A 21751-nucleotide genomic window follows, 5' to 3' on the forward strand; every position below is an offset into this window, starting at 1 on the left:
TAAATATAAAGTTCTACCAAGGTATATCATCAAAGAAGATAATGGATGGTTTGGGCCACTGAAAGATAACCTTTATTAGTAACTAAAATATAGTCCTCCCTGTAAAGTCACAAATGGTTTTATAGGCCTATTAAAATGTGAATGGATATTTATTAAATTTCTTTATTATTTCTTCATTCTTTATTATAAACTACAGAACCACAATATTTTAACAAGCTGAAAATTCAGGTCTGAGATGATGGCATTTATAGACAGGGAAACACACATTCAAAGATTCTTCATAGTGTCTAATTCCAGCTAGGTTTCAATATAAAATATATTAAATATATTATTCATATTATAACCCTCTCCCCAAACCAGTAAATGTTGGAATTCTAAATTTCAATAATTTTCTCTACAAAATAGCTCTCACAAATAGAGTTCATTCATTTTCTTCTTACTGGAACTTGGGCTCATTTTCCCTAGTCCTGTCTGGTAGATATCCTTTCATCATAAAATTACCAGGGATCACTCAAAATTGCCAAATGGTGTGATATTTTTGAACTGATGAAAAAGGAAGTTATTCTTCATAAGCTCCATAATTAAGACACTAATGACTATCAGCTTGAACAACTTTAAAAGAGAAACATATTAAAATAAGGTTATAGGTGGATGGTAGTGATGGAAACTATATCTTATCTCAAAAACAGGAATAGGAGAAGAGACAAGAGGTTATGCAGAATGCAGCCCAATGTTTATTTTGCATTTTATGATTATCTGTAAAACAGATTTGTTTGTTTTATTTCTGATGGTGTTCTTTCAATAAGATAAAGATTAGAAAAATGTACAGTGCTGAACTTCTGCTAAAGAGAGCTGCTTCATAAACAGTCAAGAAAACGTAACTAGTTGTCTTTTTTCAAATTTCATGCATTGCTGCACACATCATATTTACCCTTCACAATGTTCGGCATCTTCATCCAGGCTATTCCATTTATAGACATGAATACAGAATACATGCAATTAAAACAAATTGCTCATTTGGTTAAAAAGAGAAAATATTTAATTGCTTACATATGAAAAAGAGCCACACTGAGACAGATGGATCATCACACCAACATGCTGCCATTACCCATGTAAAAGGCCCACCGTATTTTAGCTGCATTCATGCAATCTGTTCAACTTGATTACTGAATTATGATATGGGTTCACACAGTCTCTGGAACAATAGTTAAGTCAAAAGGGATGAGTTTACACCATTCACCAAGGGCTGATTCTCATGTTTCCCTACTCACATCATAGCCATGATCATGACCACGATCCAATAACAATTTCTGTATGCTGTATCCTAATGAGGTTGCTTTGGTCTCATCTACAGGCCATGACAGAAGGAGACAGAAGGAGAAATGAAGCTGGGGGAATCCATCAGTAGCTTTTCTTAACTTGTCCTGCCTTAAAATACTAGGAACATCATTTGTCACTGGCCTGATTCCAGTGGCAAAATAGGGCTAAGCAAGTAGGGAGAAGAATTTTGTAATGGATGTTGTCTGAATAGTGCACAACAGAAAAATCATTTTGTACACTAAACATGAATAGAAAGTAATTGGAAGATTTGAACGGATTTTTAAGTTCCATGATAAAATCCTTCCCTTGATATGTTATTTTTCCATAGGCAGGAGGCACTCAGGATGGGGGAGGATTCCTCTGAATAATAATTTTTCACATTTATGAAATAATTTAGCCCAAGAAATATATTGCCACTAGGATTCCTTGGAGAAAATAGCAGAGTACCAATCTAATGACAATTATTGTGTAGACCTAAGCTTAGTTGTTTGAAAGCAAGCATTTTTTCACCCATTCTTTGCATACAGAAAGCTTCTTGTGGGTGCCAGTTCAGCCCAGGTTATTTTGTTGGGTTTTGTCTTGTGAAGCTGCAAACACGATTAACACAATTATCAGATCAATTAAAGAATAAGAAGATGCGTTCACACAATGTACTTAAAAATAAGAAGTTAATTTGTTAGATTTTTGTGGCTCTGAATGTGGTGCAAATCTCACTTATTTGTTGTTTAATGTCTTATGTGAACTCCAGTAACCAATCTCAGTAAACAAGTTAAACAAGCTCAGTCCAAGACAATCTAACTTAATATGGGACTTGGTCATATATGGTTCCCACCCTAATAAAGACCGACTTACTCTGATTTTTCTTGATGAGTCTGTGATGCTGGTGGATTTGAGATTTCTTTAAACTTTTAGCTAAGCTATAATTATATATGTTATCTGCTACCCATTTACCTTTCAATTATTACTTATGTTATGTTATTCTGATGTTATTCTGAATTTATGGGATGGTGTTTCTTGTTTTGTTCTGAGGTTTTGGAGCGGGGAGGGGGGATTCTTGTACTGCAATCTATTATCAGAGGATTTTTATCTAGAAAAAGGTCCTAAAAACCCAAATAAAAGAAAGTCCTTGACTTATGACTGCTATTTACTGATTTGATTTGATTGCCCCCCCCCAACCTCAAGGCGATTCGGGGTGGTTTACATTAAAAGTAATAAAAACATAAAAATAAATATTTCTGATACAAATAAAAGTACAAATTACAATAAAAAAGATGGGGAGGGAGCAGTGGGGAAATTCAATTTTTTTTACTACTGGTTCTGTGGGCATGGCTTGGTGGGTGTGGTGTGGCTTGGTAGGGCATGACAGGGGAAGGATACTGCAATGTCTCCATTCCCACCCTACTCTGGAGCCAGCCTGTTTTTGCCCGTTCTCTGAACTACTCAAAATTTCCGATGCCGGTTCTTCAGAACCTGTCAGAACCTGCTGGCTTTCATCCCTGGGAGGGAGAGAAGGAGCAGGATTTCAGCAAGGTTGAGTTGCATGAGATTTTATGACTTTTTTTTTGATAAGGTTGTTACGTGAATCACTGCACTTGACTTCGCTGGTCAGAAGTTGCACAAGTGAAGCCACCAGATTGAAATGGACCTTGTTAAGTACATTATGGGAATAAAGTCATTCTGCAGCGCATGCCTGTCATGTACCCGGTTCCCATTTGGAACACAGATGAATTCTAAAACAATTCTCGTAGCTAGGAAGCATTGAATCCATCCGCCTTTGAGTGAAGCCTGGCATGTGTGCTATTTCGCTCTCTTGTTGTTTCCCTTCTATTCATTCCATCCCTGACCTTAAGATAGCCAACTTCCATTTAAAAAAACAGAACCCTATCAGAATTCTTTTTAGCCTTGTTTATTTGTTGAGAAAGAATGGGATGGGATGGAAGGGGGGATCCTTAAGAATTTACATAGTTTCAAGGAACTTTGTCTGCAGCCATCCACAAGGGGAATAGAAGTTGGTTCAGTCTGCCCTTTCTGGACCACCTCTCTAAGTACACAAACAACAGTTTCATTGTGGGAGAATGATGAGAAAGAGACCCTAAGGGTGAGGTTGTCTGTTCTTAAATCAGAATTGTATGCAGACATTTGCCTTGACTCCAGAAACAAATAAACATCATCTGCAAAAGGTTAAACCAAAGCTGGGAATGTAGCGTTTTGTTTGGAAGGGACATAAATAGTGTTTTTCTTTATATTTTTGTTTAGCTTCTGTAAGTTTATTTCCTGTGTTATCTCCGATGAATGAATTGAGTCCCCTCTCTGATTTCCCAGTTTAGGCTTTCCTGCCCTTAAGCCAGTGATGGCTAACCTTTTCCGGAATGAGTGCCCAAAGCACGCATGTGCGTGCGCGAATGCTTGGACGCATGCCTGAACCCCCAAAATGCAATGTGTGTTTGGCCCCTGCACATGTCCCCCCACATGTGCCCCGCCCCCATGCATGCACACATGACCTCCACATATACCCCACCCCACGCATGCACATGCGGCCCCACGCACACACCATGCTCACCATACATGCATGGCAGAGATCCAATGACCAGCTGGCCGGTGGGAGGAATGCGCGCCTGTGTGGCAGAGCTGAACTGGAGCGACAGCTCACGTGCTTACAGAGAGGGCGCTGTATGCCAACTGTGGCACACGTGTCTTAGGTTCGCCATCACGGCCTTAGGCTTACTGTTATGTTTCTGGTAGAACTTCTCTTGAGCTTGGACCCAAACTGAATAGTTCACTTCTTTCATGAATATTTTTCTGGTTTGCATGTAATTCACCCCAACCAAAACTTAGTGCTCCTTGATTGACCAACATAAAATCTGCTACCATTCTCTCTTAGTGGATTACTACCTACTAGTTACCTACCTAATCTGTATCATCAAGAGGTACCAGAGCAAGCCTCACCTACTGTCAGGCTCAAAAAAAACAAGAAAAGATTAGAAGAGGTTCTTCTAATCTAAGGAGTTTCCTATATTGTTCCTCCCACATAGACAGAAATCTTGCCAAAGAATTACTTACACTATTTCAAGGAAATACTTACACTATTTCAACATATACTTTCAGAATTTCTAAAGAGGAGCTGCTCTTTTTTCCCCGAACTCCCTAAACCTCTTTGCTTTTTGCTCCCTTGGAATGCAATCCCTTCCTGCTGGGAATTCAGATTAAATTTCTCTACATCTACTTACCATGACATCATATTGCATCATGCATGCTCTTTGGGAAGGTTTACATAGAGTTCAGCAAAAGCACACCAGAAATTTCTGCAATTATGCCCTGTTCTCATAAATAAGCCATTCAGGAAAGAAAACTACAAGTGTCTTTTTTTTTCTGTTTCTGAGATTGATTTTTTTTAAAATTTGTATTTATATCCCGCCCTTCTCCGAAGACTCAGGGCGGCTCACACTATGTTAGCAATAGTCTTCATCCTATTTGTATATTATATACAAAGTCAACTTATTGCCCCCAACAATCTGGGTCCTCATTTTACCTACCTTATAAAGGATGGAAGGCTGAGTCAACCTTGGGCCTGGTGGGACTAGAACCTGCGGTAATTGCAGGCAGCTGTGTTAATAACAGACTGTTTTACCAGTCTGAGCCACAGAGGCCCCTTAATTAATTAATTTCAGTTCAGGTGTTACTCCAAAGTAACTCTTGAGCATCTCACAATATAATAAGCAATAAAAATACAATACAGAACAAAGTAAGTTGGGATTCTTTCAACCAGCAAGGGAATTTATGAGAATTCCCTGGCTACTGTAGGTTTGCAGAATAAAAACCCAGAGAATGACTTAAATTAATATTTAAGGCAATTGCAAATGATATAAGATTACTGGAGTTTTCTTGTGGGGGGGGACACTTTGCCTCTAAGAAATCTTTCTTCAGCACAACACCCCATACTTGAGTCACTCCCAGGCATAGCTGAGCTTCATACCTGGCATTCAAAGACCCTTGGCTGATGGTATCTCCCTCACCCAGCAGTTCATCATCACTATGGTAATACAATTCATCATCTTCTTGCCTAGAATATAATGAGGGTCAAGAATACAAGAACTGTTTGTATATTATGCGGTTTTTTTAGGCACCAAGGATTGTTGTTGAGAGCAGGAACAGCAATTCTAGGATGAATGATAAATGAATGGGATAGATAAATAGCATGTCTGGGCAAATTCCCCATGAATGGGTGAAGGGTGAGAAGGCATAATGTAAGTTAATGATGTATCACTGATACATTGAGTGTCCCTCTGATTTCCCAGTTTAGGCTTTCCTGCCCTTAAGCCAGTGATGGCTAACCTTTTCCGGAATGAGTGCCCAAAGCACGCATGTGCGTGCGCGAATGCTTGGACGCATGCCTGAACCCCCAAAATGCAATGTGTGTTTGGCCCCTGCACATGTCCCCCCACATGTGCCCCGCCCCCATGCATGCACACATGACCTCCACATATACCCCACCCCACGCATGCACATGCGGCCCCACGCACACACCATGCTCACCATACATGCATGGCAGAGATCCAATGACCAGCTGGCCGGTGGGAGGAATGCGCGCCTGTGTGGCAGAGCTGAACTGGAGCGACAGCTCACGTGCTTACAGAGAGGGCGCTGTATGCCAACTGTGGCACGCGTGTCTTAGGTTCGCCATCACGGCCTTAGGCTTACTGTTATGTTTCTGGTAGAACTTCTCTTGAGCTTGGACCCAAACTGAATAGTTCACTTCTTTCATGAATATTTTTCTGGTTTGCATGTAATTCACCCCAACCAAAACTTAGTGCTCCTTGATTGACCAACATAAAATCTGCTACCATTCTCTCTTAGTGGATTACTACCTACTAGTTACCTACCTAATCTGTATCATCAAGAGGTACCAGAGCAAGCCTCACCTACTGTCAGGCTCAAAAAAACAAGAAAAGACACACTGAGGTTCTTCTAATCTAAGGAGTTTCCTATATTGTTCCTCCCACATAGACAGAAATCTTGCCAAAGAATTACTTACACTATTTCAAGGAAATACTTACACTATTTCAACATATACTTTCAGAATTTCTAAAGAGGAGCTGCTCTTTTTCCCCCGAACTCCCTAAACCTCTTTGCTTTTTGCTCCCCTGGAATGCAATCCCTTCCTGCTGGGAATTCAGATTAAATTTCTCTACATCTACTTACCATGACATCATATTGCATCGTGCATGCTCTTTGGGAAGGTTTACATAGAGTTCAGCAAAAGCACACCAGAAATTTCTGCAATTATGCCCTGTTCTCATAAATAAGCCATTCAGGAAAGAAAACTACAAGTGTCTTTTTTTTTTCTGTTTCTGAGATTGATTTTTTTTAAAATTTGTATTTATATCCCGCCCTTCTCCGAAGACTCAGGGCGGCTCACACTATGTTAGCAATAGTCTTCATCCTATTTGTATATTATATACAAAGTCAACTTATTGCCCCCAACAATCTGGGTCCTCATTTTACCTACCTTATAAAGGATGGAAGGCTGAGTCAACCTTGGGCCTGGTGGGACTAGAACCTGCGGTATTTGCAGGCAGCTGTGTTAATAACAGACTGTTTTACCAGTCTGAGCCACAGAGGCCCCTCAATTAATTAATTTCAGTTCAGGTGTTGCCCCACTCCAAAGTAACTCTTGAGCATCTCACAATATAATAAGCAATAAAAATACAATACAGAACAAAGTAAGTTGGGATTCTTTCAACCAGCAAGGGAATTTATGAGAATTCCCTGGCTACTGTAGGTTTGCAGAATAAAAACCCAGAGAATGACTTAAATTAATATTTAAGGCAATTGCAAATGATATAAGATTACTGGAGTTTTCTTGTGGTGGGGGGGACACTTTGCCTCTAAGAAATCTTTCTTCAGCACAACACCCCACACTTGAGTCACTCCCAGGCATAGCTGAGCTTCATACCTGGCATTCAAAGACCCTTGGCTGATGGTATCTCCCTCACCCAGCAGTTCATCATCACTATGGTAATACAATTCATCATCTTCTTGCCTAGAATAATGAGGGTCAAGAATACAAGAACTGTTTGTATATTATGCGGTTTTTTAGGCACCAAGGATTGTTGTTGAGAGCAGGAACAGCAATTCTAGGATGAATGATAAATGAATTGGATAGATAAATAGCATGTCTGGGCAAATTCCCCATGAATGGGTGAAGGGTGAGAAGGCATAATGTAAGTTAATGATGTATCACTGATACATTGAGTGTCCCCTCTGAACAAACTATAATTAATGTCTCATCAGCACTCAGATGCATTTCCAGTTCATACCGCAGAATACAGTATGTTACACTGTGTGTTATTGTACGCATTTGTACACCCACATATACACTTACACAGATGAATGAGATGCTTGAGACTTTCCTATTCAGTGATTTTATCTTGTTGTTACTTTTCTTACAGGAATGCAAGTTACAGCTCTTTCCTAATCAGATCGGTCCCTTGTTGTATGCCACATGGACGCTAGAGGGCATCAGCTTCAAAACTAATTCATTATAGATTCACTCTAGCTGCACAACCAGTAGATAACTTCTGTAGAAACCTTTAATGAAGCTAGCCAGAATTGACAAATATATTTTCACTCAATGGATAAAGAATGAAAAAAAAAAGTGTGTGTGTGCACGCACCCTGGGGGTGAGGGGATGAGGAGGAAATCTTTCAATGTTGGTTTGTCAAGAAATGCATAGGTTTGAAAATTAGGAGATTATATGGAGGATGGCTAGCTAATTGTTTCATTTATTGTCTAAAACAACAGAGCTTTTCATGATGCAGGCTTGTATTAATGGTGTGGAGGTAGTTCTGGGTATTTTGTTTCATAGATTCAGAAACTGCAAGAACAAAAGGTGTGAGAGAAGTTATGAAAGTTCAAAAGTTGAAATTCTTACTAGATGGTCATTTTTTGAAAAACAAACAAAATTACATTAGTAGACTCTTTCCCTTCATTTTCCTAAAAAACGTTTTTCAGATTTTGTTAGAAATGTTATGATGTTCAAGCTGGCCTTAAAAAAATTATCTTACATTTTGGAGTTTAGAACATTATTATTTTTTTAAAAAAACTAATAAACTCATTCTTTTTAATCTGAAAAAAGACAAGACTGTCCAATCCTGAAATTTCCTTTGGATGTTTTATGTTTTTACTAGCCAAGTTAACCACTATGTCAGCAGTCCACAGCTTTATGACTTGGTGGCCCAGCAGAGGGGTGTGGGGGGGGGCAGAGGAGAACTGGACCACATGAGTGATGGGCTGGCATGGACGACCGTGTGCAGTTCGATTTGCGCAACTGGCAGGCTGGCGTGCATGTGCACGCCTGCACAGCTCAACCTGAGTAAGTGGAGCTACACAGCGAATGCACGCTGGACCACAGCTCACACGGCGTGCTTGCAAATAGGCCACAGCTCAGCAGTGGCCGCAGCCCAGGGGTTGGGGACACCTGCACAAGGTCAACTCAATTTCTACCATTTCTAATAGTGAAATGCTTTATAATTTCATAAAACCTCATTTCTCTGCAATCAAAAGGCTTTTTAAAATAAATAGTAACCAAAAAAAAAGTATTACTATAACAAAGAAATAAGAAGTATTTTCTACCAAATGAGTTGGGGGGGCCCTAAAACCACATATTTGATTATTCTTCTCCCTGGGCTTGTTACTTCTGACGGTATCTAAGGAACAACTCCTGATTTCTTATGCTGCCTGACCCATTATTTCTTGGCAGCTAATGAAAAGCTCAAAATTGGTAGTCTACTGGCACGTGGTAAATGTCACCCACAATAACTACAAAACAGCCATAGACAGAGCAAATTCATATTGATGCCCGTTATCTGACAGATCATTCTGAGAAATGGTTTCCAAGCACTGTTTCCAAGCACAATACTGAGCTATTTATCATATGCCTTCTCTTGCATTTAAAATTGCTCAGTTACTCTGTAGTTTCTCTTAGCTTAGCAAAGTTTGACCTGATGAATGCTGCCCTTTCTTCTGAATAACTACTCCTAGTTTTTTGTTTTTCGGTCAGGGTTTGGAAGGAATCAAACATATATTTGAGTTTCCTAAATGAGGCTGTCAACACACACACAGTGATGCTTGTTAACACTAAGCATCGTGTTTCTGCCCAGCAACAAAACGGTTACATATTGATCTGGGTAGTTGATCTACAGCTCCTATTAGACAGTTCAAAGCCATTTCATATAACAAATTGGCTTTTTCTATGTTTTGCCTGGCCCAAGAGAAATCCTTGCTGTACTATGTACTATGTACTATGTACTATGTACTATGTACTATGTACTATGTACTATGTACTATGTACTATGTACTATGTACTATGTACTATGTACTATGTACTATGTACTATGTACTATGTTGTACTATGCTGTACTATGCTGTACTATGTTGTACTATGTAAGGTGCTCTTATTTGCAAAACAGATGGACAAAATACACCCAAAAGAATTGAAAACTGGCGACGGATATACCAGGCTTCCCTATTAGTTATGCCCAACTCTAGGGCACATAGTTCATTTCTGATTCTTGATCGACGAAGCCAGCATTATCTGAAGACAATTTCCAGTATAGCATGGCTATAAGCCAAAAGTGCACAGAATGGATAAGCAGCTAAGATAGTTCAGCCTGGGCTGAACTTGAATTTGGAACAGATTGAAATATACTGGCCACAGATGTCCTGGAGAAACTGCAAAAGGGTCAGACCAAAAGTCAATGATGTTAAAGCTCAAATTTTAGGCCTCTTCCATGAATGCAGTTCCAACATCTACAGTAGTGGCCAAAATTGTGGAAACCTTTTGGGAAAAGTATATTTTTTAAAAATAGCTGATAACACCCCTTTTTTTTTTGGAGTAGTACCATAAAATTATATATCAATGGAAAGATAATTTAATCAAGAATGTAATGCAATAACCTTTATGAAGGATTTGCTATTAGAATAGCAGTTACAGTATAAAGAAGAAAAGTGAAACACATAGAAAAAACGAGATATACAAAAATTATCATATCAGTTAATACTTAGTTGGGTAACCTTTAGCATGAATTATGGCCTGACAATGTCTTCCCATGGAGTGAACCAAATTTTTTAGTTCTGCAGCTGTTATAATATGAAACCAAGATTGAATGATTGTTTCTATTAACTAGGTTTTATTGCTAGGTCGCTTCTGACTAACAAGTTTCTTTAGTCGGCTCCATAGATTTTCAATTGCATTAAGGTTTGGACTATTCCCAGAAGTGGAATATGATTATCTTGAAACTCCCAAAAAATAGCGGTTTTATCAAACCTCAAAAATACACTTTTCCCAAAAGGTTTCCACAATTTTGGCCACTATTTAGGTTAGATGCTCTAAGACACAAAGATTACACTAGAAGTTTCTCTGGAAACTTTCTCATGTTTTCTAGATTTCCGGGAAGAAATACTAGTCATAGCTTCAATAGGTGAATAAAAGATATTGCTATAAAGGAACTAACATTACTGCCTTCCACCACCATGAATTTCACCAAGCTTTGCTGCTATTTGTTCCTGCACCTTCCATAAAGGAATATGTGAGAGACTTATATCAAAAGAAGAGAGAAACCAGTTAAAAAGGGGAATTGCTAGAGTGGAAACAATTAAGTAATTAATACAGAAATAGCATTGGCAGCATCACCATGTAGAGACCAAATAATCTATACTGTAGGTAGAACTCATTTAGTGACCACAATTTGGACCACCAATTCAGTTGTTTAGCGAAGTGGTCACTAAGTGAAATCAAAGCTGTACTTATGTTCTTACTTCAACTTTCCTTTGCTTTATAGAACCACAAAGGTTGTAAATACCAGGATTGGTTGTAAAGTTGTTTTTTCATCATCTTGTAACTACAAACTGTCACTAAACAAGGCACTCATCAATCAGATCTTTATTAAATTTATAGACCACCAAATGAGGCACTCGTTAAACAAGGACTTCCTGTACACCACTGGCTCATGAGTTTTGACTAGCAAAACAGTCCCATTTTTTTCTATGAAGGGTCATTCCTGAATATATAATGACATGCCATCTACAGTTCTTATTCATTTAAGGACTGTAGATGGCATGTGACTATATACTCAAGAATGACTCATCAGGAAAAAAAATGGGAGTGTTTGAATAAGTATATATCCAATTTATTTATTTATTTATTTATTTATTTATTTATTTATTTATTTATTTATTTATTTATTTATTTAAATTTTTATACCGCCCTTCTCCCGAAGGACTCAGGGCGGTGTACAGCCAAAGATAAAAACAGCAAGTATACAAAGTTAAAATATCAATTTAAAATACCTATTCAATAGTGGCCGAATTAAAACCGTCAGATTGACCTAACCTAAAATACCCCATATAAAATTACAAAGGATTAAAAATTTAAAATTTTAAATTTAAAAAATTTAAAAAATCTAAAAAATCTAAAAAATTTGGGGTATAAGATCAATTAATTTGCCTGAATGACAATGGTGGATGATCTCTGGAGGGCCAGGGATAGGGGTTGCTCCTCTGCCCTGGTCCTATTAGACCTCTCAGCGGCTTTCGATACCATCGACCATGGTATCCTGCTGCGCCGGTTGGAGGGATTGGGAGTGGGAGGCACCGTTTATCGGTGGTTCTCCTCCTATCTCTCCGACCGTCGCAGTCGGTGTTGACAGGGGGCAGAGGTCGACCCGAGGCGCCTCACTTGTGGGTGCCGCAGGGGTCGATTCTCTCGCCTCCTGTTTAACATCTACATGAAGCCGCTGGGTGAGATCATCAGTGGTTTCGTGAAGTATCAGCTGTATGCGGATGACACCCAGCTGTAGCTTTTTCTACACCGGACCACCCCAACGGTTATCAAGTGCTGTCCCGTGTCTGGAGGCCGACGGGTCTGGATGGGGAGAAACAGGCTCAAGCTCAATCCCGCCAAGACAGAGTGGTTGTGGATGCCGCATCCCGGTACAGTCAGCTTAATCCGCGGCTGACCATCGGTGGCGAGTCATTGGCCCCGATGGAAAGGGTCCGCAACTTAGGCGCCCTCCTGGATGAACGGCTGTCTCTAGAAGACCATTTGACGGCCGCTCCAGGAGAGCGTTCTACCAGGTTCGCCTGGTACGCCAGTTGCGCCTTTCTGGACCGGGATGCCCTATGCACGGTCACCACGCACTCGTGACGCCTCGCCTGGATTACTGCAATGCTCTCACATGGGGCTCCCTTGAAGGGCATCCGAGGCTGCAGTTAGTCCAGAATGCGCTGCGCTGGTGATAGATGGAGCCTCGTGGCTCCCGTGATAACACCCATCCTGCGCAGACTGCACTGGCTACCTGTGGCCTTCCGGTGCGCTTCAAGGTCTTGGTGACCACCTTTAAAGCGCTCCATGGCATTGGGCCGGGTTACTTACGGGACCGCCTACTGCTACCGAATACCTCTCACCGACCCGTGCGCTCTCACAGAGAGGGTCTCCTCAGGGTGCCGTCAGCAAGGCAATGTCGTCTGGCGACGCCCACGGCAAGGGCCTTCTCTGTGGGGGCTCCCACCCTTTGGAACGAACTTCCCCCCGGACTCCGCCAGCTTCCGGACCTTCGGACCTTCCGCCGCGGGCTTAAAACATATTTATTTAATTGTGCAGGACTGAGCTAGGTTTTAAATTCATGGGTTTTAATTGGGTTTTATTTGTATATTTTAATTAACGGGCTTTCAAATAAGTTTCTTAATTGTTTTTATTCTGTATTTATATTTATATGTTTTTAAATGCCTGTGAACCGCCCTGAGTCCTTCGGGAGATAGGGCGGTATATAAATACGATTAATAAATAAATAAATAAATAAATTCAATTTCTATTCAACTTTGATTTATTCAGTTTAGGCAATTTACAATAAAAAGGTAAGGGTGGGGGGGAAGCGTATATGTAAAAAATTCCTGATAACCTACTGGAAGTCTATATTGGTATTACAAAAAATAAATCAGCCATCCTATTCCAGGGAAATGAAGAAAGCGCAATCATTTAAATGTTTCTAGAAAGTCATTAAGGTGGGATCTATACATTAAGGGGGGGAACAAGTAAATGTATTATTATACTGCTTGCTTGCTTATTTAAAAGAAGAAAGGTTCCCCTTGCACATACTGTATATGCTAGTCGTTCCTGACTCTAGGAGGCGGTGCTTATCTCCGTTTCAAAGCCGAAAGCCAGCACTGTCCGATAACCTCTCCATGGTCATGTGGCTGGCATGACTAAACGCCAAAGGTGAATGGAACGCTGTTATCTTCCCACTAAAGGTGGTCCCTATTTTTCTACTTGCATTTTTTATGTGCTTTCGAACTGTTAGGTGGGCAGAAGCTGGGACAAGTAATGGGAACTCACCCTGTTACGCGGCACTAGGGATTCAAACCGCTGAACTGCCAACCTTTTGATCGACAAGCTCAGCATCTTAGCCACTGAGCCACCACGTCTCTTGCTAAATAGTACCAATTAGTTGAGCCTTGCTCAGACTAGCCTTGATCTGCAGGAGGTTGTGGAGAGGGAACCTGTTGCTGACATCAGTACTCGTAAGATACCAAGATCAATTATTTTCCTGAGACCAAAACCAGGAACATCAACATCTAAGCTGTTCAGATGCAGGAGAGTCTATGCTGAAGCATTATATTTTCATCCTATATCCCCAGTGATTCAGTTTTGGGAAGCAGATAGTCTGACCTTGAATTCAACAGACAAACTGAAATCAGGTAAGTTAGTAAATCCATTGGCAGGATTAGCAGATATAGGATACAGTTCTGGGATGTGCATTTTTCAACGGAACAGAATATCTGTAGCTCAGGGTTGTACTGTGGAGTCCTGGGTTTTCTCTGAGTTTGGTTGTTTGCTTGCAGACATTTCATTACCCAACTGGGTAACAAAATGTCTTCAAGCTCAGCTTGAAGCTCAGAGAACAAGTACTGAGCTCAGAGAACACCCAGGACTCCACAAGAGCATTTCTATTGTAGGTTGGACATTAGCAATAGCTACAACTTAGACTTATAGACCACTTTATAATGCATTACAGCCCTCTCTAAGAGTCAGCCTATTGCCCCCAACAATTTGGGTCCTCACTTTACCCATCTCGGAAGGGTGGAAGGCTGAGTCAACCTTCAGCCTGGTGGGATTCAATCTGTCAAATTGCAGGCAGCCGGCAGGCAGCAGAAGTAGCCTACAGTACTGCACTCTAGCCATTGTGCCATCGTGGAAGCCTTACCTCCGGAAGGCTTTCTCTGCAGTGCCAGTCTTGCTTGACTGCCTGTGGCTGGGAAGCAGGACATCAGTTTCATAGGGATCACCATGTGGATGGACCCTGGGACTCTCCAAGAATTCATCATCATTCCAAGCCCCAATGCTGCCATCCATGGCCTGGTACCGAATCTCAATGGAAACACTGGTCTGAAAGAAAAACAAATCACACAGTTATGAATCTCGTCCTTTACAAACATATTTTCCCAGGGGCAAGGATGGTCCCATCCAGGGGTGGTATTTACTTACTTACCCTACCGGTTCACAAATGTGACTGCACGCACCCTGTCCACACGTGTGCCCAGCCTCAAAAACGTGCCTAAATAGGATGGCATAGAACTGGGATGGGTGCAGTGGTGAAATCCAATTTTTTTTACTACCGGTTCTGTGGTCGTGGCTTGGCAGGCATGGTGTGGTGTGGTGTGGTGGTCGTGGCTTGGTAGGCGTGGCAGGGAAAGGATACTACAAAATCTCCATTCCCACCCCACTCCAGGGGAAGGATACTGCAAAATCCCCATTCCCTCCCCACTCTGGGGCCAGCCAGAGGTGGTATTTGCCAATTCTCCAAACTGCTCAAAATTTCCATTACCGGTTTTCCAGAACCTGTCAGAACCTGTTGGATTTCACCCCTGGGGCAGGTGGATGGGTGGGCGATTTCCGCTATCGATTTGAGCGAACCAGTCTGAATTGGCTGAATACCATCTTTGGTCCCATCCCCGTGGTATTCCAAAAAAGCAGATAAAACATCACTGCTCTGCAGAGCGTCATGGACTGAAACGCAGCAAGTATTACTAAGTGGGTATTTTCCTTGACAAGCAGAGGTTCCCCATGTTATTTGGGGAGTTACTGATCAATTGTTTGGATTCTGCATTTGCTGCATTTGTATTGGATTGCATATGTCACTTATATGACTGCAGCAGCATACAGATAGCCCTCAACTTGCAACCTTTCTTTTAGTGATGATTTGAAGCTACAATGGCACTGAAGAAAGTGACCTATGACTTGTTTTTCACACTTACAGTTGTGGCAGCATCGCCTGGTCACATAATCAAAATTTGGACACTTGGCAACTGGCTCATATTTATAATGCTTTCAGTGTCCCCAAGTCATGTGATCACCTTTTGCAACCTTCTGACAAAGGCGAGTCAATGGGGAATCCAGATTCACTTTACAATTTAATTTACAATGTAAGATTCACTTACAACTGTGTTACTGAAGAGTGGTTGATTTAACAGCTATGGTAAGAAAGTTCATAAAACGGGGCAGAATTCATTTAACAATCTTACTTAGCAACATGAATTTTGGGCTCAATAGTGGTCGTAAGTTGAGGTCTACCTGTATAGGTTTGAGACACACACAGGCACACACACAAACACACACACACACACACACACAATCAGTTGTTATGTGATTTCTTCCCTATTATCTAGAATAAAGAAAATGAACCCGTAATTATAATGGAGATAAGGACAATAACAAGATACTTAGGGACTGATTTTCAGCTTGAAGATTAGTATCAGTGGTGGGATTCAGCCAGTTCGCACCACTTCGGGAGAACCGGTTGTTAACTTTCTGAATAGTTTGGCAAACTGGTTGTTGGAAGAAATCATTAGGGCAGAGAACCGGTTGTTAAATTACTTGAATCCTACCACTGATTAGTATGGTTATTGAAGAGTTCACATAGCTGTTAAACATAGATCTAATGTGCAGAATAAACTGAAGGCAATCTAATACAAACAATGGAATTGATGACCTTGTGTGGCCTCTGCGTAAGACAATCTAAAACATTGGCCTGAACTTTTTAAAAAGCAACCGAAAACACTGAGAGGAAAGAAAAAGCTCTCAGGATAGCTATAGGTTGGTTGCCAGAGAATTTTTCTTTTGTAAGTAAATATTGCCAAGCAGGAAAACGCTCCTGCATATTTTTCTAACCTGTTCTCTTTTCTTCTGATGAAATGAATTTCATTTTTAACGTTTCTTTCAGTGGGTAGATATATTTTCGCAAAAGTCTCATGGATGGTGTTTTTGCACAACTCTACCTGCAAATTGGCCAAGTGATACTTTTTCTTACCATTTATAAAGCATTTCTCCAGGAATCTCCAGCTCTTTGGCTGCCATTAAAACTACATTAAAAAAAAGTAATCCCAAAGGAATTGCTCCCACTGAACTTTTTCAGAGTGGTAAATGTGGCCAATTAAGAGGACTAGAAACCGATGGGAAGATGAGTAAGAGAAAACAATAACTCCTAACCTCTGTCAATTTCTCTCACTAAACGCAAGCAAGGGAAAGTTAAAAAAAAAATCGTTAGACATCTTTGAGAATAAAGGAGAAAAACAGAGGATTCTTCTCTGAACAAAAGTGAGAACTGCAAGGCAAATTTTGACCCAATTAGGAATAGCTAGAGACCTACAACAGAACACTAAAATGTATCTTGATACATATGTACTGTGTCATGGCGGCATCTCACTTATCCAAGCTTCACAAGCTGACATCAGACATTAGCACAGGGGGAGTGGAGTATAAAGAAAGGGGAATGGAAGCCCAGGTGAGCCATCGAGAAGCTCCAGCCAGCCAAGGTCATTAGCGATATGCATAGCTGGGAACCGAGCACCTTTTTCCTGAGCAACATACAATAGCAATAGCACTTAGACTTATATACCGCTTCACAGTGCTTCACAGCCCTCTAAGCAGTTTACAGAGTCAGCCTTTTGCCCTCAACAATCTGGGTCCTCATTTTACCTACCTTGGAAGGATGGAAGGCTGAGTCAACTTTGAGCCTGGTGAGATTCGAACTGCCAAATTGCAGGCAGCCGGCAGGCAGCAGAAATAGCCTGCAGTACTGCGTTCTAACCACTGCGCCACCACAACTCTTATACAAGCATGTGATTAGATATATGCAGATAATGGAGGAGGGGGAGGGAACTTTCCTTTGTGTTGTTTGCATGGGGAAAACTCTGATTCAGCTTGTACTACTTTGGTAACCATTTAATCTTCAGTAAAGTATATGCTTGGCAAAACAAATGGCCAGGAGTCTTTCTTTGCTAGATGACTGAGTGGAATGGTTGAGATTGTGTTTTTCAAGGGTATTCTGGGAACTGAAGTCCGGATATCTTAAAATTGCCAAGGCTGAGAAAAATTAAAATGGCCAAGGGCAACATTTTATGCCTATTGGGTTGGCTCAAGCCTCACGGCATGTTTCTTTAAGGTTGGCCTTCCTAAGCATGACAACACCCTCCCTTTTGTTATGCAGTCTTCCTCTTTGGCTATAGAGTCATCAGCACTTGCTGCACCGCTATAGGGAACAGTTTGATAAAGCTCAGCATTTATGTGGCTCAAACATGGAATGCAGCAGCTGAATCATCTCAATAAATGTCAAAATATAGAGAATTTTCCCTCCTCATGTGGATACTTAGTGGAAAAAGCTCAAGGCTCCAAACCGCAGCATGATTTTCTTGCAAGCATCTGGACTTATAAACTCATGCTGACTGAGAAGTGAATACAATTCCGGTGATCAGCTGCCACATTTACTATTTAGTAACAGAAAACACTGGGAAACACACACACACACACACACACACACACACACACACACACACAATGCCGATGGATGCCACACACACACACAAACATACACACACAGAGACAGGTAGAGGTAGTCCTCGATTTACAAACAGTTCATTTAGTGGCTGTTCAAAGTTACAATGACACTGAAGGAAATGACCAATGACCGTTTTTCAGAGTTACAACTTTTGCAGTATCCCCATGGTCACGTGATCAAAATTAAGATGTTTGGCAACTGGTTCATAGTTATGATGGTTGCTATGTCCCGGGATCATGTAATCACCTTCTGCGACCTTCTGACAAGCAAAGTCAATGGGGAAATCAGATTCACTTAACAACCGGGTTACTAACTTAACAACTGCAGTGATTCACTTAACAACCCTGACAAGAAATGTTATAAAATGGGGCTAAACTCACATAACGAATGTCTCACTTAACAACAGAAATACAGGGCTCAATTGTGGTTGTAAGTCGAGGACTACCTATATAGGTATAGTGTATCATGGCAGATTATAGTCTATTCCTTCAACATGTCAATACAACCTCAATCAGCAAGTATTGAGAGTCCAACTGGCAAAGGAAAGCTCAAGACCATATTGGTTGTAAACATGCAGAAGAGGCCTTTATCCTGCAGTGGATAGGCAAAGGCTAGAATTATGATGATGATGATAGGTATAGGTATGTATATATTAGAGTGCGTATGTGTGTGTGTGTATTTGGATTTTAAAATGCGGAGAACTTCTGAGGATCTAAAACACTGGCATAGCATTTAAGAAAGAATCCTCCAATTAAGGAATATTTCATTCCGTTTTGGCCTCATTAATATATTACTTTTATCTATGTAATTGACCTTCTGGAGAGAAAAACTGAATTTGAATGTTTTAAACTATATTTTTCTGTTTAAATTCTCTAAGTATTTAGCAATAGCAATAGCAATTAGGCTTATATATCACTTCACAGTGCTTTATAGCCCTCTCTAAGTGATTTACAGAGTCAGCCGATTGCCCCCAACAATCTGGGTCCTCATTTTACCAACCTTGGAAAGTTGGAAGGCTGAGTCAACCTTGAGCCTGGTGAGATTCGAACTGGCAAATTGCAGGCAGCCAGCAGTCAGCGGAAGTAACCTGCAGTACTGTGTTCTAACCACTGTGCCACCACGGCTCTTATTTATGCATACACAGTAAGTGTCCAAGGTTTTTTTTCTTGGATTTGAAGTGGTTTTTTTTAATAAAAATAAATCATACTGTAACCAATCCGTTGAAGTGTGATGTGTGATTATTTTAAATTTAAATTGACCTAGTGATGGCAGCACTTCTGAATGGAAGCCAAATTGGTCTTCGTCTCTGCTTTGCACTGATGATTGTCACTGATGTCAGCCGGCCTATTGCAGATGGGTTAATCTAAATAGAGGTTCATTGTTGCCATATATTTCTCATTCAGATGTTTTACTGTCAATGGAGCAAGCAGCATTTTAATGGGTGATTTGGGATCATTATCTCTTAGTTGCTTTCTGCAGGGCCGCCAAGAGGATTATTAAGTGCTGGAACAAGACTAGTATGCCCCCCCGCCCCCTGTGCATGTGCACACCCCCACCGCACGCCTTCTGGGCATCAATGCGCAGCCCCACGCATGCCCCCATGCATGCACGGTCGTCGCCCCGCACACCCCTGCACCTGTGCGGTCTCCCTGCAAGCCCACCCCCCCCATACATGCATGGCAGAGACCCGCGCATGTAGGTCAAAATTCAATAAATTACATAAATAACTGTTCACTGAGTTTCAGATTAATAAGGATTATAACAAACAAGGGTTGCAAGGCAGTTTTTTTTTAATTTGAATTTATATCCCGCCCTTCTCCGAAGACTCAGGGCGACTTACATTGTGTTAAGCAACAGTCTTCATCCATTTGTATATTATATACAAAGTCAACTTATTGCCCCCCCAACAATCTGGGTCCTCATTTTACCTACCTTATAAAGGATGGAAGGCTGAGTCAACCTTGGGCCTGGTGGGACTTGAACTTGCAGTAATTGCAAGCAGTAATTGCAAGCAGCTGTGTTAATAACAGACTGCTTAGTCTGTTGAGCCACCAGAGGCCACCATAGGTTTCGCTATACACACAATGTATAGAGTATGAAGTTTATATCCAATATTGTTTTTCTTTTTAAAAATTTGATTTTGTAATTTTTTTTAAAAAAAAAATTCCCCTTCATGGGCCCCCTTTGAGCTTCATGGGTCCTGGAACAATGTGCCGGCTGAACTCCCCCCTCCCCCGCCCCACTCAGGCCTGTCTCTCTGGTCATGTCAACAAAAGCTCCAAAGGCTTCCGCTGCCATCAAAATAAAAGCTTAAAATTGCAAGCTCCGTTGCAATTCCTCCTCAGAGGATGCACCAGTGATGGGGGTGACAGAAAACAATGGAAAACAAACTAAAGCAAGAAACAATGTTTTAAACCTGAAACAGGCATCACCAAATCCACAGCTTTGCAGCCTCTCCCTAGTCTCTTTCAAATCAGTAAAGCTGATTCAATATTTTGCAAAATGACTTTCCGCTCCCAGTCTCTATTTATCTTTTCTCCAGCTAATCCCAACACTGGTCTACTGAACGACAACAGAAATAGAAATAAATAAATATATATATAGAAGGGAGGTTCCTAACTTGCTCTCCTTTTCTATGTGTGGTTCCCATGGTTACTGAATAAGGTAGTAAATTACATGCCTTGCCCAAGTATTTCTATACTGACATAAACACTGGGTGATTTTAGACATGGGTTAAAAAACTTGGATTGCTAAAATTGGGTGAATGTAAGGTCATGGTAAAAGCAATGTTTGAAAACAAAGTGTGACCAAAAAAACAAACAAACCTTGGAGCAGAAGCAAACTTCATAACACAATTTAGGAAGTAGCACACTTTTATATTACGGTACATCCTGTTGTGTATACTTACTGAAAGAGAAATTAAATATTGATTGGACAGAGGGAGAAAGAGAGTGCCCCTTGCACTATTTTGTTTTGGTTTTTTTAAAAAACCAACAATCCTCAAATGCTGGTCTTTCATGTTCTCCAATAAGTCCATTAAATTGCACCCTTGAACAGCTGGGACCTTGTGGAATGGAACTCTATGGACTATACCAGAGGTCTTCAACCTTGGCAACTTTAAGACTTATGGACTTCAACTCCTAGAATTCTGGGATTCTGGGAGTTGAAGTCCACAAGTCTTAAAGTTGCCAAGGTTGGGGACCCCTGGACTATACAGTCAGAACATTATTCTATAGCTTTTATAAAAAAAGAAAAATGATCTATGACCTTTTAAAACATTTCTTCATGACATAAGGAGGAGGTTTAGATGTGAATTTGACATTCATATGAACTGGAGCTGGGCAAAGACTTTAGCAAGCACTCCCTGAAGGGGCTTACAAACATCTGCAAGGACTGATTTGAAATCCCCAATTATTTTCATAGTTCCCTAAAGTCAACTGTATGCAACCTGTGACTTGGTTTCAGTGAGGAAAGTTTAGTGTCAGTTAAACGGTGACTCTACTTTGGGTTCAATACAGTGGTGAATTGTAAAATTTGTTACT

At 40.7% G+C, this 21751-nt stretch overlaps 1 protein-coding gene across 1 annotated transcript in view; it reads right to left on the bottom strand.

Annotated features, from left to right (window-relative positions):
* The window catches only part of OTOF (otoferlin), a 214156-nt gene that overhangs the window by 95962 nt on the left and 96443 nt on the right, over positions 1-21751 (bottom strand). Inside the window, exon 5 of the mRNA XM_058164751.1 lies at positions 14580-14761. Within this exon, the coding sequence (XP_058020734.1) occupies positions 14580-14761 (182 nt within the window). The remainder of the gene's footprint in view (positions 1-14579; positions 14762-21751) is intronic.

The sequence above is a fragment of the Ahaetulla prasina genome, chromosome 1, assembly GCF_028640845.1.
Source record: "Ahaetulla prasina isolate Xishuangbanna chromosome 1, ASM2864084v1, whole genome shotgun sequence".
Lineage (NCBI taxonomy): Eukaryota > Metazoa > Chordata > Lepidosauria > Squamata > Colubridae > Ahaetulla > Ahaetulla prasina.